The sequence below is a fragment of the Phyllostomus hastatus genome, unplaced genomic scaffold (genome assembly GCF_019186645.2).
Source record: "Phyllostomus hastatus isolate PE091 unplaced genomic scaffold, TTU_PhHast_1.1 phas_scaffold_385, whole genome shotgun sequence".
Lineage (NCBI taxonomy): Eukaryota > Metazoa > Chordata > Mammalia > Chiroptera > Phyllostomidae > Phyllostomus > Phyllostomus hastatus.
Genome location: NW_025334026.1, coordinates 1,903,827 through 1,921,649, shown reverse-complemented (window position 1 = coordinate 1,921,649; position 17,823 = coordinate 1,903,827). Strand labels below are relative to the sequence as shown.

The following is a 17,823-nucleotide window of genomic DNA, read 5'->3' as shown; positions in this document are numbered from 1 at the left end:
CATATATAGTTTCTTCTATGAAGTATGTACAGGTTGTTTTGTTTACATGCTTGTCTTTTTTAAGTTCTGAAAAAGGGAATTAAGAAGGAAGGGAGGGCTAACATCAGAGGTCCACTTTAAGGTGGCAGTAAGCCAGGTATGGTGGGTGGGAGGCTCGCTGTGGGATTTAAAAGATTATATACACCTGGCTCTTGCTTTATAGAACTCAGTTTAAATGATACCACCTATATCCAACTTAAATTACAATAGTCATTGCTTCTTTTTTCATCCTTGCGCAGCCCTGGGCGCCCTCTGGCTCAGTTCTCTGCTTATGTCCTTATCTATCTTCCCTGCGAGAACCAAGCCCAGGAGAGCAGGGACCTCACCTGTCTTGGTCCACCTCTGTAAGGTCAGCACCTCGAATGGGGCCTGGGAAACATTAGACCCTCATTAAGCATTGTACTTAGTGAGTAAACGAATGAAAAGAACAGAGACATGAGATTATTCCAAGGAGCTTTTGGAAATTATAACATTTTCAAGATTTCCAAAGGAAATGCCACTTACTCAATTAACATGTAAAATACATTAATTTATTTTTAAAAAGACAGTAGTTTCAAGGCTGTGGAGTAGTCTTGCCCCTGTCACTGATTGCTGCTGGGCCATTAGGCAAGTTAGGTCACTTCTCTGGACTTTGGTTTCCTTGGAGGATAAATACCAGGGCTGATCCCATTTTGGCAGAGGCAGCTCTGTGTTTTCAACATTGGTCTGCCACGTGAGGTTTTGGTTGGTTGAAGAAACAACTCTGTGGCAAAAAAAAAAAAAAAAGCAAGAGAAAAGAGAAGTTTGAAATCTGCAGGGTTTCCATGCCCATTAATGGCTATCCCAGCTTTGCAGAAGCAGGTGCTGGCTGTGGTTCTTTTGGCAGATAAGGCTAGAGACCTGTGGCTGGCGAAACTTTGGGCCAGCAGAACCAACAGAAGGGCAAGCCTGGTAGTTTTGGTGCATGTGACTAGCTTCCTTTCCAAGAAGCCCCTCTTCCTTTCTTTCCCTTTCCTTCCCACCCCCCAACCTCACGCCTAGCTTATGCCCACATCATGTTGCCTTTGAATGTTAGCATCAATTTTTTTTTCACATTGACTAACTCATTTCAAGATTTCATTTCTGGCACAGCATTTCCCACTAGATAGCCAGAGCTTCTGAGCTCTAAGTTTTATAATTAAAATTCTGTCACATCCCCCGAAACAGTGCAAATTGTGCCATTAAGCCTGGCATAAAAGATTTGAGAGCACTTCACCTAGTAATTTAAATATAATACTTCTAGCAGCTTTCAATTTTGGGTGTTTTTAATTCTAATTAAAAAACTATCATTGAACATTAATGTCCTCCATAAAGTGTGCTGTTGTGCCTGTGAGCCCCATTTCGGCCAGCTAGCTTTTAAACAAACAGCTTGGTTGCATGACTGTTGAGGCCCACGTGGTTTATCCTGGCCTTTGGGAAATACCAGGTCCCAGGCATAATTAATATAAATCAAAATCCTCTAGATTATGACAGGAAAATGGTATGTTTGAACAGCAGCCTATTAAAATGACCTACTTAATTTAAGAAAAATACTGTATCCATTCGCATGGTAACCTGGATGTTTTCCCTGAAAAATTTCATAATATTCTCTCTCCTATTTTTTTTTTTTCAAGAAAAGGAAAGGGAATGGACAGGCCCATTCTACTTCATCCAGGGTGCAGACCCACAGTTTGGACTGATGAAGGCCTGGGCCACTGGGGACTGTGACAACGGTGGAGATGAGTGGGAGCAAGAGATTCGCCTAACGAAGCAAGCCATTCAGGCCATCAACAAGATGAACCCCAGACCCAGATTCTTTGTGGTGTGTGGGGACCTCATCCACGCCATGCCAGGTAAGACCTGGGTTGTCACTGTGACCTTTTCTTCTTTACCCAGTTATGACTGTATTTGGGCAGAAAAAAATGATTTCTCTTGAAAGATGTCTTTATTTGTTAATGGCTCATTTCTTCTCTTCATGACTATTGCAGTATCATTGAACATTAGAAAATGCACACTCATTTTATGTTTAGAATTTGGCGAGATTAATCACAGTAATTAGGCAGAGCCACAGTTCTGATGATCTGAGCTTAATATGAAAAGTGGAAAAGATTCCCCCCCATCACCTTTCTTATTTCCGGGGGATAAACTTGAACTGCTTCCAGATAACTATATTTATAAATGTAATTTTCTCCTTTTGATTCCCATCTTCTAACACTTTCATTTCTTCTGTATTTGTTAGTGCTTTTTTAGTTTCAAGTGACAGAAGCCTAACTTAAACTGGATTAATTTTTTTAAAGGTAATGTGATATCCAATAGGACTGTAAATATGAGGGGTAGAGTTGGGTTTCAGGTATGACTGAATCCAGGGACTCAGAGGTTGTTTTGGGACTTAGACTCTCCATTGCTCAGCCCTGCTTTCCTCTGGGTTGACTTCATTCTCATTTAGGTTCTCTCTAGGTAGTGGTTCCTGGGACTCTAGGTTTACATCCTTCTTATAGAAACAACAGAAAGAAAGTGCCTTATTCTTGGTGGTATAGTCAAAGTCCCACCCATCCAGCTCACAGGGCCCCCAGAAGCCAGAGTGTGGGGTCAGCTTTATTGTAGCGATGTAGTCTGAAAAACAGGATGGTTCCCCTAAAGAAGACTACTATGCTGGGGGTGTGAGAATAATACATGCCTTCTAGAACTCGCTTCCTTGTTTTCCTCCCCTATTCTGATATCCTTCTCTTCCAAGAAAAAATAAAGCCCAATGAGCAAGTATAAGCAAATGGAAACTGCCCTTGTCCCTTAGGGAGGCAGAACAGGTGCCATGGCCACTCTTACTGGGTCCTGGTCTCTACTTAGTGGAAGAGCAGTGGCCCAAGGACCATCGCATAAAACACTGCAGTGACCGTAGTTGTTTGTTTTCACCTGGTGTCATCTTGTAAGCCAAGCCTCTTGAGTCCTGTGATGACGTCCAATGCCTTTAGAAGCCAAGGCTCTTTGCAGTAAGCTGAGGTGTATTAATTCCTCAAGGCTCACTTTTCTGACAGCCTGCCTATCCAAAACAATCCCAGCATGAAGATACAAGAATGGAAAAAGGGCTGCCCAGAATTGCTCTCTCCAGAGTCCAGGCAGTGTAATTAGCAGGGAGAACCCTCAGACCTATCCTCATTCTGTTTACTAGTATTTTACACACACTCATGACTGTACATATATATGCCCACATCATCAACTCCCACCAAGTGTAGGTAGAACCAAGTGATGTAATCTCTGGAGAAGCAGCCTGTCCTTTGTAGAGGTGGCAGGACAGAGAAAAGGGAAAATAAAGTAGTGGAGAAAGACCTGAATGAGGGCTCAGTTGGCCAGGATGCCAGCTTCACATTTGCTCCTGATGCATTAGATAAACTTGGACACACTCCTTACCTTCTTCAGGCCTCAGTTTCTGAGCCAAAAGCCCATCGATGGCAGCAGGAATTTAAAACCTGAACAGTCTAGGGAACTATAGGGCAGTGGCAGATGACTATACTGTTCTGTTCAGGTGCTGAACATCTTAGCAGCTTGGTACAGAAACACATTCACAGGAAAGTGTTGAGTTTTATTTTGTAGAGTTTCCCATGAACTTGTCTACCCCTTGGTGACTCTTGGCCAAGGTTTCTCAGGCGTTGAGATTGTACAGCGCTAAAGTGACTACAGAGTGCCCAGTTTCTAAAGGAGTTAGAAATCATAGCAGGGTTCGAAGTCTGGGTTTACACAGTAAATCAAGATAAGGCGTTAATTGACCAGACAGATTAATTCTATTTTCAAATGGTCTGATTTGCAGTTAGCTAGGTTGTTTACGAATCATTTGGCCCAATAAGCACTGTAGCATCAGCTGGAGCTCTCATTCTGGATCACACAGTGACCAAATTTCTGTTTTTATTACACACTTGAAAATCAGATTCTGAATTTAACATTTTTCTGTCCCGTGGTTCCTTTTTTTGAAAATAGAGTATTATGGGACTCATTACAATTATATAACATGTTCTCATAGATGTTTACTGACTTGTTCTGAATTATGTTAATGCATTCAGTCACAGTGTCACCAGAAAGGGACCAGGACCAAGGTAGGTCAGCCCCAGCATGGTGTGGAATGTGTGGTTTCTCGATTTTGTGCAGGAAAGGTTTCAACAAGTCCAGGTGATTTTAAGATTACATTTATTAAAGCTGGGAACAGTGAAAAGAAGAAAGGATTTAAGATAGAGAAGGCAAGATCATAGCAACAGGAGTGAGCCTAGGAGGAGCTGCCTTGGCCCTTCAGCAAGAAAGTCACAGAGGCAGAAGTGGGCCAGCTGGGCTGTGTGGACTCAGAAACAAATTACAGAGGCAAAAGCAGGGCCCTTGGATACAGGTTCAGGGGATTAGCCTTGGACCAACTGCAGCTGCTTACTGCTTTTCTGATTGCAAGTCTCGTGGTAACTCTTTTTGTTTAGGAGAAAGAAAGCAAAGATACGTGCCCAAGGAAAGAAGTGAGAGGAAGGTGTTGGTGTGCTCCAAAGAGAGTGTACGCTGTGTCCTTTGTCTTAAGGGTTTTTATCTGTTTTCTAAAGGTGAGAATTTTAGAGGTCATTCTCAGGGGAGTTTCTCAATAGAATATTCATCAGTTTTCCAGGTGTGTTCTTTAATATGGTGACTCATCAAAATGAGCTTATAGGGTCAGAGTCATTCTCTGGTCTGCTTCCCCTTCAAAGAATGTCATCAAAGAGGGACCAGGACCGAGGTGGGTCTGCCTCCTTGGTGTCCTTGCTTAGGGAAGATGAGACTTTATGATTTATTATCTTCTTGCAAATTGCTCAACCATTTAACTCTGTCTCAGTTCTCCCATTCCACTTGCCAAGGAATTTTCCTACCTTCTTATTATCATGCTTTAATATTTCAAAATAAGATTTAAAATCATAAGTTTCCATGAGACTACATTGCTTCTTAAATAAAATATACTGAACATAACTAAATTAAAAGATACAGTTTTTATGATCAACCCTACCAATTGGTCAGAAGCCCTTGTAAATGTGAACTGGTAAACTTTTGAATATGTAATTTATATTCAGTGTGACCAAAGCAGAATTTATATCTGTTGTGAAGATTTGGGCTATTTTGTGAAGTTGTAACTGAGCCCATGAAAAGACTGACTGTTTTGCATGTTGTGGTCTGAGATTAAATTTAAAACTAGTTACAATTTTTTAATATGCAATTAGTGACTTTCCCTTCATTTAGTTCAAATGCAGGGGCAGACACTGGTGAAGTAATTATTTGCTTTGACTGCTTAGCACATTTGCTTTGACTGCTTAACATTTAATATATTAAATGAATATATTAGGCAAATAAAATCAGAAAGTGTACTTTTAATTCTACCTTAAATATCATTTTGGGCCAAGTAGTTTTAAGTTCAAACTGGAGAAAAAGAACTTTATGGGTAATCCTTTTTCTAATGAAACTCATAATAATGCTTTTCCATATCTATCATGATATTTGTTCATCCACGAATATTTATTGTGTGCAAACTAAGTGCCAGAAACAGTGCTAGGTGCTGTGGATGTAATAGTTGGGAGTAAGATACCCAGATACTTCCATGGAGCTTAGAGTCTCGTAAGGGAAATGCAAAACCAGAGATAGTAAGAGGACCTGTTGGAGCAGAAGAATGCAGGACAAAATTCATTTAGTTTTGAAACCCATTTCATTCTGCAGACATCCTTTTTTATTATCTTGATATTTTCTTATTTCCATAATGCTTCTCTGTGGGAGAAGCCACATTATAAGCAGCAAATGAAGATTTGTACAAATATTGAGACCATTGATTTTCACTCCTAAGCCCAGGGTTACTTTCTTTGGTCCTCCTGACATTGAGGCACAGACCCACCAATACTGTCCCCAGGGGCCTTGTTAGATTTCAGCAGTTACGTGAGAAGCCGACCAATGGGAATGTGATGATACAGTCAGAGTACAGGAGATTCCTTTCTGCCTTTAGCATAGTTTGTTGTTAACACATGTCTAGCCCTGTTTATTAAAAATTGTTATATCCAAACAAAGCAGATAATGCGGAAGGAATTCTTCTCTTGATATAAAGGCTCCTTGAAGAATTCTTTGTGTATGTAAAGTGAGGCACGCCTGCTTTAGCATTATTTTTGTAGATGGTGTGTTAGTTTCCTGTGGCTACTGTAACAAATTACTACAAACTTAGTAGCTTGAAACAACCCAGATTTATCCTCTTAAAATTCTGGAGGTCAGAAGTCTAAAATGGATCTTAGGAGAAGCCTTCCTTCTAAAGGTTTCTGCTTCTAGAGATTGCTCATGTTTCTTGAACTAGGCCCTTGACTCCACCTTCAGAGCCAGAAGCAGCATCTTTCCTCTTCTTTGACCTTTGATTCTTTCATGTTCTATTATTCCTACCCTCCTGATTCACTTTTACAAAAACCCCTGTGATTACATTGGCCCATTCAGATAACCCAGGATAATCTCTCCATCTCAAGTACCTTAATTTATCATCTCAGCAAATTCCCCTTTTGCCATGTAAGGTAATTATTCACAGATTCTGGGGACTGGGATGTGGACATCTTTGGGGGTCATTATTTAGCCTCCCACAGATGTCATAGGATGGAATTCAGGGTCTCTTATCCTCCAGGAACTGTGTTGTTACCTCACCTACTCTTTATAGTCGTGAAAAAGAGTTGTCCTTGTTATTTCCACTTCTATTGATGGTGGAAACTAGCTCAGAGCAATTTAGTACTTATCCCAGGGTCATTCAGCTTGTAAGTGATACAGTCAGGATCTAACTCAAGTCCATATACTTCTAAACTTCATGTACTCATCACTGCAACCTTCTAACAAGAAGGGGGGTCTCCACAGCACAGCCAGGAGCTTGTGTGAAGTGTGGAATCTCTGCCCCATCCAGACCCACTGAGACAGAGTCAGCATTGTAACAAGATCCCCAGGTCAATCTTTTGGACAATCAAGTTTGAGAAGCACTTACTAGACTAAAATGCATAGGACCTTGCATGTTTTTTGCTTTTCAGTGTGTGGTAGGCAGATAGAAATGAGCAGAGCAAGGACCATGGGCCAGGTGTAGAAGGTCACCAGGATGGAAAGCCCTGGGTACCTAGCAACAGGGAAAACAAGGACCTCACCCTCAGGGTAACCTTTCCTCCCCTAGCATATTGCTGGTCATGTGGTTTAGACTCCCTGACCTTTCATATTGTTGGGCATGCTGTTTGGCCCCTTCCCTGCCATGTTGCTAGTCATGTGGGTTAGACTTCCTTAGAGGAAATTGAACAAGGTGGCCAGAGAATAGCCCTTAAGCATTAGGGCCCAGGACAATGAGGTTAGAACCCACATCAGGTACATCTAGGTCTCAGTTGTGTTTCAGTTTCAGGCCCAGAAAAGCAGCAAAACCAGGCAAGTGATTCCATGGCTGACATTAGGACTAGCTGCATTGACTTAACGACCCCTTGTCTGGGCACTGACCAATCAGTGGAGACCATGACCCTGAAAGGACATACCTGGAAAGCTGATGAATATTCTACTGCAGTCTTCCCCTGAGACCTACAGATAAATACCCTCAAGATGAGAACCCAGCACAGCTCTCTATGGAGCACGCCCACACCTTTCCTCACCCTCTTCTCCCCAGGCATGCTTTTCTTGCCTCTTTCTCCTAAGCTCCAAGGGCCCTTTCTTTGGCCTCTATAACTTGTTTCCTGAGCCTGTTTCTTCTATGGCTTATTTCTTCTACCTCAGTGACTTTCTAAATAAACTTTCTCTTATAGTTTGAGCCTTGACTCTGAATTCTTTCATAACCAGAACTCAAGTACCAAGGTTGCTGAACTGAGGTCCAGTCTGAGCCCAACAGTGTAACACCTGGTGCTATTTTGCTTCCAACAAATGTATTATGTACAGTTTTTTAAATTTTTATTTATTTATTTTTAGAGAAGGGGAAGGGAGGGAAAAAGAGAGGGAGAGAAACATCAATGTGTGGTTGCCTCTTGAGTGCTCCCTACTGGGGAATCTGGCCTGCAGTCCAGGCATGTGCTTGACTGGGAATTGAACCAGCAGCCCTTTGGTTTGCAGGCCAGCGCTCAATCTACTGAGCCACACCAGCCGGGGCTATGTACACTTTTTATGTATATGCAAGTGGTTTGTGAAAAGTCCCTTCAACTGTTAAAGATAATGCTGTTTAGCAAGAAAACTACCATTACTTTAGTCTTATCATGCTCAGCTTTCAAAGGGAAATGCTTTAAGTTTGTAGGTTTTGTGTTGCTTTGTAAACAACAGTCTGAATAACTAAATCAGGGTGACCTCTTCAATTCAGGGCTTCCAAAACAGAACTTGACCAAAATATTCAGGAAGACAACCACATATGTTTGCTTTAAAAGGGCCTTTATATGGAATGGTCAGCTAGACCTGATTCTTTTATTTGGATCACATATACGTGACAATCTCTTATCTGACATTCCAAAATTCAGAAAGCTCTGAAAACTAAGAGGTTTTTCTTAATTTTGAAGCTAATTCAGTTGGCAGTACAATTGACCTGAACTGACATAAGGCTATTTATATTCTCTATCCCATTTTGTGCGAATATTCATATGTTCATATATTTTGGTAAAAAATATTACGTAAGACCAGCTTGAGGTGTTATTTAATATTTGCCCTACACACAGTAGTGGTATTATAAAGTTTGAAAAGCTCCAAATTTCAGGGGATATCTGGCCCAGAGAGGGCCTTGGATAAGAAGATATTAATCTTCAATATTGATAATTTTGGATTTATCAATGAAGAAACCTTTCATCACTAGAAGCAGAGGCATCACCGATTTAATGTTGTTGCCCAAGTTAACTTCTGTTCACCCACTACACAGTAATCACATTTTAGTTCCAAAGTTAAAATGATCCAAGTCGTGTTATATTTAAATTTTTGGGACTGTTTCTGTTGGGACCAAAGTGACTGAATGTGAAAATGGAATTGAGTTCAGAAACAATGCTGAATAATTGAAAGGGAGGGTATGTGCATAGAGGTGATTGTTGTAGGTAAGTGCAGAATAATCCACTTAGGTGGGAAGTCTTTACTCCAAGGTAGAGAAGGACTGGGCTTCTGCAGGTAAGGTGCCAAAAGCTGGAGAGTGAAGGAATCAACAAAGTGGTTGGGCATGGAAGATGCTACAGGAATGTAAAGTAGAATTACTGGTAAATGGAATTGTAGCTTTCTGAAAAGACTCAAGTTCTATTTCATCTAGTTTGGTAGCCCTTTACCTGAAATTAGATGTGAATGGCTGACCCAAGGTCCAGATGAGAGTAGCCATGGCCAAATGACCATCAAGACTGCTTCCTCACTTGGAGATTTCTAATTCTGTGATGAATGGATATGATTGGGGAATAAAGCCATCGAGGGAAGATGGAATGCTTTGGTGCCCTAGGCTTCAGGTAAAGTGTTGCGCCTGGGTCACCGGCCAGCAGTGATCACGGAACGCTGTGGATGGCTCGACGATAAACACGCAAGAAAAAACACACGTGCACAGAGACAAACTAGTTTCTGTGGGGAAGTAGGGACGAAATGGCCACCCCCCCCTAGTGGGGAGAGCGCCGATTTACCATCCATACCTGCTTTTATTAGGCTCATTTTGCATAATAATTCAGGTAAAGTACAGAAGTCATTAGGGGGAAGTAAGGAACCATAGAAAACAAAGAACTCTGCCGGTCTACTGAGTTGGGGGTCAAAAAGCTGTAAGAATGAGGAACAAAATAACTTCCTCCTAAGACCCTTCTCATTCAACTGAGAGCATTCTAAACAAAGAAGGTTTCACAGTAATTTACATGTTCTTTCTTAGGCCTGATCACCCCGGGGAATCCGCACTTCTCAGCACAGAGCTGCAACACCCTGTCATTGTTTCAGGCTTAGGTGGAGCAAGGGAACTAAGGCAACCGAGAGACAAGGAGGTTTTCTCCCAGACGCTGAGAACTCAGGCTGTGTCAGAGCCGAGGGGCGAGGGTCCATCACCCCCTTTTGCTGCAGCCCCCCAAGTCCTTCTTTTGGGGGGCCTCCCAAAGTGATCATGCCTGTCTTAGGTCGTTCCTCCCGTGGGGAATCTTACCCGTCTTTGGCTAACCGACCAAGCTTTTTGGGGTTCAGTTATGAATAAAGCAACATTCCTACCAGGGAGATAAGCTTTTGTCTCCTTGCTGGCTTATGGTTCCAAGGGCGTTCCCTTAGCCTTAGCCTAGGCGGGGGTTACAGCTTCTGATACCAGTCAGGGCGGTTCCCAACAGCAAAGAATAAGCCATTTATACTTTCATTGTTCATACAGTCCAGGAAAGTTGGTGCTCATTTTCCCCCAGCCAGACAAGCACAAATGCATGACCGTAATTCTGGTATAAGACAAAGATAAGCAACGCCTCAGAGTCATAATTTTGAAAACCAAAGCCAGGATTAAAGCTCTGGCCAGAAGAAGGCCTTATCTCATTCCTCCAACCCTCTACAAGTTCACTTTCCCCCAAGCTTAATTCTAAATTCTAAAGGGCAGTGGACGTGTGCATCTGTATCAGTATGTTTTTTCATTTAGTACCCGACACTGTTGGGCACATGAAAGGTGTTTGGTAAATGCCGGTCAAATAAGTCATTATATGTTTCCCATGATCCTTAACAAGGAGCTAGCACATGGTAGGCACTCAGTACAAATTTTTGGATTAAAGGAATAGCTAAATAATTTAATAAATCTTTACTGGGTACTTACTTTGTGCCAGACACTGTTCTAGATGTTTGTGCTACATCAGTGAAAAAAACAGACAAAAATCTGTGCTTGACCTAGAAATAAGAAATATGGACACATGGAAACAATGAAATTCTTTTCATTCTAATCTTTGGTGGATTTAAACTTAGGCAGATACAGATCTGTTTAATTATTTTATTAGATTTTTAAATTATATAAGTAATATGCAAATATATTCTCTTTGTAAAGATTTACAATCTGTATCTAGAATAAACTGTGTAACTCTCTCCACTCCCCTGTCCCCAAGTCTTTCCCTTAGGCTCACCATTGGTAAAAGTGTGTATGTGTGTAAGCAGCTTGTCTCACGTCACTGCCGTCATTCTCTACACATTGTATTGTCTGTGACTTTATCCCCTTCCACTGGTCTGGAAAAATCCTGTTATGTTGATACATAGAGGTTTATGTCAGGCTTTTGGTAACGGCATTGCATTCCATGGGTTGAAATCTCATAGTTGGTTATCCTCTCTCCTAGCCAGATCCAGGCATGATAACCTCCCTGTGTGGGCCCATCAAAGCCATGCGCTATCAGCCGTTCTTCTGTGCACTCTGGTCAGGTTTTCTTTGGGCTTGAAGTCACATGGATTGGCTAGGTCTGAGATCTGCTCCAGTACTTGCATGGAGTGAACACTAGCCAGTTTGCTAGGTACTTCCCTGGAGGACATCTCTCAGGACTTATTGGCACTGTGTTTCCATATTATCTTTTTTCTGCAACCAATGTCTCAGTCGCTGCCATACAAGTGACAAGTGCCTGTCTGCCATACTCTAGGTACTCAGAAAGTTTCCACTGATCAGGAACCCTTTAGTCCCTATTACAGTAGGATTTGTTGTTGCTGTTTTTAAAAGAAGCTTAATTAACTCAGGTTCATATCCTCAGCTATATGATTAGTCTTGAGTTTTTATTTTAAGTGCTTATTTTAGGCACTAAGAAATGCCAAGAGTAAAGACCACTTGCTGTACAGTTTAATATACAGAAACATAAACGGGAGTTACGTGAGTGCCAGAAATGATGCGCCTGGGTTGTAATACCACCAGGCTCCGGAATGGGCATGGGCTGTCCACCTCTTCCCGCAGGTTGTGTGAAAAAATGGTGAGCGGTGTCACCCGAAGCAATCAGCCAGCCCTGTGGCTCCCTGGCTCCTTCACGTCCGTTAAAAGCACTGTTAAAGCAGCCGGGCAATCAGCGACACCACCTCCCTTCTGCTGAGGCTGATTGAAAGTGGTTTGAGCTAATTTACCTAATATTTCTAATTAGGGAGCTTGGAGTGTTACTTGAAGAGTTGTTTCTGATTAGGTGTGTGATCAGAAGCAGTGCTGTTGGCAGCAGCGAGTATCCTCCCACCCAGCCAGCACTTGCCACGTGGCGTCCTGGCCGAGGGGCTGCGCTCACTGCTGGCAGTGTTGACTCCTTTCCTGGTCAGGGCATCTTAACCTGCTGTGTGCCTCAGACCCCGCTGGCAGATTGGTGGCTCCTCTGGACTACCTCTCAGAATGTTTTTAAACACTTAAAATAAAATGCATGGGATTTCAAAGGAAACCAATTATATTGAAATATAGTTATCAAAATATTTAAAAAATTATTCCATACAGCGATACACATGCTTCTTTGTTGATCTGCTATATTACACAGTCTAACAGTGGGGCTTATAACTTTGAAAATTTCAAAGTGCTGAGCTTAAACAATATTGCAAGGTATTTACAACCACCATTAAGGGATAGGAAAAATTCTTGTGCTTTCTGTTGCTGACGAAGTCACTGGAGTATTATTACCTCATATGATTTTTCTGCCCAACTTCATAGTAGAAGGAAGTGCTAAATATCAGCTGGAGGTTAGTGAAAATGAAATTATTTCCCATCCAGGTTCGCAGATCCCTGTGACCCCTGGCTAGGGGCCCTTCTCGGTAAGCACGTGTGGACACGCCCTTATTGGACTAGGTGGAGCTGTCTCTTCATAGTCAATATGTGGATATTACAGTTGACCAAAGCACAAACTCAATGCCAGAAACTCTACCTTTAATTGAAAGCTAAGGCTTCTTAATTGTAGCTAGGAAAACGGGGCTGTTTGATTATTCAATGAAAACAAATGTGACTAGGGCTGAGTAACAGGAACAAGTTAACAATCGGTTTTTGATTAAGAAAAAAAAAAGCCTTCCATATTCTTTCTCTCTGGTTTCCAGTTTTTGGATCAAAAACTGATTGAACATTGAGCTTTTATTATTTTTTGTCGTTGTTCCATGAAGCATTTGAGAAGGCTTCAAATGAAGAGAAACACACAATGGAAAAATACAAGAATCAACCAATCAGGACCAAAGAAAACATAAGTTCATATAGAAAGACAGGACCAGAGGGAGGGAGGCAGAAGCTAATAGGGCCATTGGGGGAGAGTTGTCAAAATAATAAAATCTTACCCATGTCTAAGAGAGACACAGATTTTCATCGAAAGTCTTAGATGTAAAAGAAATTTTTATGAGGATTCCCTGCTGGGGTACTAAGTAATATAATATCCAGTGGGAGAATTCTAGAGGCAGGTTTCTTAACCTGTGTTCCAAGTTCATGAATAGGCTTTGTCTGGCCAGTGAGCCCCGTGAAACTGGGCAAAAATCCAGTGTATTTGCATAGATGCTTTGGGAGTGAAGTGGGGAGCAGGTCTATAGCTTCCATCCGATCCTGGATGGCTGTGACTCAAAAGGATAAGGAGCCAAGGAACAAAAATAAATTATAATCTCAGTGCTCTTGTTTTTGATACCCATCTAAGGACGCTTTCCCTTGGAGCAGACGGTGACTATAGAGGCCATTGGCAGACAGCCTGTGACAGTCTGCTCAGAGACATGGGACCAGCCCTCTGAGCAGCATGGCTCTGGAGCCCACTTCCACCCTCCACTCTCCCTTGGGGCTTTTCTGGGGATGGTGGGTAGATTCTGTGGAGGCTTGCAGGGTCCTCTGGGAAACTGGTATGGTGTAGACAAAACTAGTGTCTTTCAAGCTTCTTCTTAGCTGATTAGAATATTTACGTCTTTCATTGTTTTTTCTGTGAACACTCATTTTCTAGAAATGGAACATTTCACCTCTTTGATGGGCCTATTTTCTGCAACTAATGAAATGCTGAAAAGGAGCATGATCCCAAAGGAGTTTAATTATCAAGTAATTGGTCAAGTGATCAGAATATGAAACGAAAAAACAATGAGAAGCCAGGAGCCAGAGCACATTTTAATTCCATGACTGCTGAGGACACCCATTGTGTAATACTCAGGATTCAGGAACTCGCTGGCTCATTTGGGATTCTATATTGTTCCCTCCCGTTCCTAAATAGTTTATTGGAAAGCCATGGTAGTTTCTTTTCAATATATATTATTTGTGTTGTATAAAAAAATTTATTATTCCTTTCTTTTTAAATACATTATTTGGGTGAAATATTGCTATCATAATCCATAAATGTATTTGTGAAGAAGTTTCATATTGGTATATAAGGTAGCATCTTTAGAAATTTCACATGGATAATGTACCTTCCTTAATCTTTTTTTCCAAGACACATTAAAGTATATTTTCTATCCTACCAAAGCCCCCCGTTATGTCAAAGAGTTTATTTCATTAATTGGATCCTGGCTAAGTTTGCTCATAGTATAGATTCAACACTGAGTTGCTGTAAATGTCTGGGAGCAGCCAAGCTAGTAAGCTATAGCTGTTAGATACAAAATTAAATGAATCTTGTCCAATAACGTGTGTAATTTAAAAACCAGTAGAACCTGATTAAGCCTCACCGTTAGCCTCGTGGTGCCAGATCACTATGTGAGCAGTGTTCGTGTAAAGTCTCAGGTCAGTGAATTTACATACTTCAGTTAATTAGGGAAGGATAATGGAAAAGATCTGATATGGAAATGATTATGGTTCCATGACTTCTCTGGGACTAGATGAAAGGAAGTGTTTTGGGGGAGTGGTGGGGACAGTTGAACATAAGTGTCTATAATTAAAATAATAAAGCATTTTCTGAAGTTCCCTCGAGGCTGCTTGTGCCACTGTGTGCCAGTGCCCTCTGTTCCACCAATCGCTGCTTGTGCCCTTGACTGTTGGCAGTTGAAGTCAGGTAATTTGACCTTAATTCATGTATTCATTTGTTTATCTGATGGATAACAGCACTTAATTGTGGAGGTTCTGCTTACGTGCCTGGCACTGCACAGCAAGAAACAAGCCCAGTGCCTGCCTTCAGGAAGCTTGGAGGCTGGTCAGAGAGAGAGGAGGGAAGCAAAAAGCCAGGCAGATGGAATAAATGGTGGACCCAGTGAGTGGCACCAGGAGTGAGAGACACCAGTGTGGTGAGGGATGCTCTGAGGAGACACCATGTGCAGCCCTGCTTTCGTCTGGTGGGTTAGAGAAGGCTTCTTTGAAATGAAAACTTCCTGCCACCACTGACCTACTTCTCAGAGAAAACCAGTTATTAGTTTTTTCTAAAGGATGACAGAAAATTGTCATGCTTATGTATACTTGCACATACGGTGCTTTGTAAAAAGCACAGATGGGAGCAAGAAAGATGCAACATTTGTTCCTGTTGTTCCTGTTGCCTTTCCACAGCAGCACACGCAGGTGCTGTCATGCTTTTCAATGGACAAGATACCGGGATGTGTTTGGGCTGTTTCTAACTGGTGGACATTCATGTTGTGTCTTGTGTTCTGTCCTGACAAGTGCTGCACGGCCCTGGGCTGCGCTTGCACTTCTCTGTACGTGTGGAGCTGTTCAGAACGTGGCTGAAAAGTCAGATGGCTTAAATTCAAGTCCTGGATCCCTGTTTGCTAGCTTTTCACCTTGGGAAATTATTGCATCTTTTCGTAGCTGAGTTTTCTTACCTGTAAAATGCAGGTAATAATGGTACCTACTTTGTAGGTTCCTCATAAAACTTAAAAAAATGCTTAGAACACTGTCTGGCATTTAATACTATCCAATAACTATAATTATTTCTACTAGTTGTTTTTTAATAAGAGCTTTTTGAGATATAATTCTTATATCATACAGGGCTGGGCAAAAGTAGGTTTACAACAGTTGCAAGTACCCAAAACAGTGTTTATTTTTGTATTATTATTTATTAATTATTGTATTCTCCATACAAAAAAGTGTAAAACTAATTTTCCCCCACCCTATATAATTCATCCTCTTAAAGTATACAGTTCAGCCCTGGCTGATTTGGCTCAGTGAATTGAGCACGAGCCTGCAAACCAAGGGTTGCCAGTTCTATCCCTGGTCAGGGCACATGTCTGGGTTGCAGGCCAGGTCTGCAGTTGGGGCACATGCAAGAGGTGACTGATCTATGTTTCTCTCACAAATCCTGTTTCTCTCCCCCTGTCTCTCCCTCCAGTCCCCTCTCTAAAAATAAAAAAAATAAAATCTTCTTTAAAAATAAAAAGTATACAAGTCAGTGGTTTTTAGTATAGTGTTGTGCAATCACCACCATGAAGTTTAGAACATTTTTATCAACCCAGAAAGAAGCCTTATACCCATTGGCAGGCACTCCCCATTTCCCCCCACCCTGCTCCTTATCCCCAGCCCCCTGCACCCACTAATCTGCTTTTTGTCTCTATGGGTTATCTTTTCTGGATGTTTCACATAAGTAGAAGTGTACACTATGTGGTCCTTTGAACTGCTTCTTTCACTGAGCATCATGTTTTCAAGGTTCATCCATATTTAGCATGTATCAGTGCTTCACGTTTTTCTGTATCTGAATAATATTCCCTTTTAGTTTTTGTTGTTATTCTGTGAGATAAAGTGTTGGGAATAGATTGAGTCAGTGGTAATTTTAAGGAAAGTGGAAGTTAGACCTTAATCTTAACATATGTACACCTAATATATTTTAATCTTTTTATTCCATTACTAAATAATGTCCCCAGGGGCCCAATAGATCAGATTTACTCTCAACTTTGTATTACCCTCCCTAGTCCCTGAAAAAGTAAAAATAAATGTGAAGGTGTTTTGAATGTATTGGGTTGGCCAAAAGTTCATTTAATTTTTTCTGTACAATGGCTCCAGTAGTGCTTAGCTGTCTTTAACTTAGTTTGAAACAGTTTTGTTAGATTGCATTGTGTCAGCTGTCTTATCACTGTGCATTTAAAAATGTATCAAGATTGGTGATTTTTTGTGTAACCATTTTAATATCAAAGATGGAAGAAGATATGCAACATTTTCAGTGTATTATGTTTTGTTATTTCAAGAAAGGTAAAAACACAACAGAAATGCAAAAAAAAAGTTGTGCAGTGTATGGAGAAGATACTCTGACTGATTCGACCTGTCAAAAGTGCTTTGCAGAGTTTCTTGGCACTACTGACATTTTGGCCAAATAATTCTTTGCTGTGGGGCTGTCTTATACATTATAAAATTTTTAGCAGCACCTCTGGCCTCTACCCACTAGAAGCCAATAGTAGGAGATAGCCAACATGCTCAAAATATTCAAATCAATAAAGTTATTGGTGACAATGAAAGACGTGTCTTTTATTTTACAGAAAAAACAATGGACTTTTTGGCCAACCCAATAGAAATTAAAGACCCAGGGCACAAAGCAGAGGAAAGGGTTCCAGAGTGGCTCATCTCTGGGCCTTCCGGCAAACCCTAGTTTGCCGTCACAAATAGCTGAGTGACTTTTTTTTTTTTGGTAAGACTCTACTTCATTTTTCACAGTTTTAATTAAAGATATTTTGTCTGAAAATGAAACCCAAACTTTTGGCAAATAAGCAGCAAGTTTACTAAGTTCAGTTGAGTTGCTGGTATCCTTAGCCTTCTTTTATTTATAGTAGTCAGTCTGAAAAACAGTCTTCTCTGATTCCTTCCTCATCATTAGATAAACTTAAGTGGCCACTAGAAATTGGGCAGAGCTTGTTACTATAAAAAATAGTACTCATAGTACTGCAGAGTCACCAAGGCAGCTGTACTATAATGAAATAACAGTGTTTTTATCCCCTTTTCTGGATGAGCAGACTGTCAGGTCTGACAACTTGCCCAGCACCACCCACTGGTGATGGGATGCTGTGGCTGAGCCTGGCTGA

The 17,823-nt window shown here is 41.2% G+C and overlaps 1 protein-coding gene across 2 annotated transcripts in view; it reads left to right on the top strand.

The window, feature by feature from the left end:
- Window positions 1–17,823, top strand: part of CPPED1 (calcineurin like phosphoesterase domain containing 1) — a 125,684-nt gene that overhangs the window by 23,565 nt on the left and 84,296 nt on the right. For both annotated transcript variants that reach the window (XM_045819666.1, XM_045819667.1), the window contains exon 2: window positions 1,671–1,889. In XM_045819666.1, coding sequence (XP_045675622.1) covers window positions 1,671–1,889 — 219 coding nt within the window. The remainder of the gene's footprint in view (window positions 1–1,670; window positions 1,890–17,823) is intronic.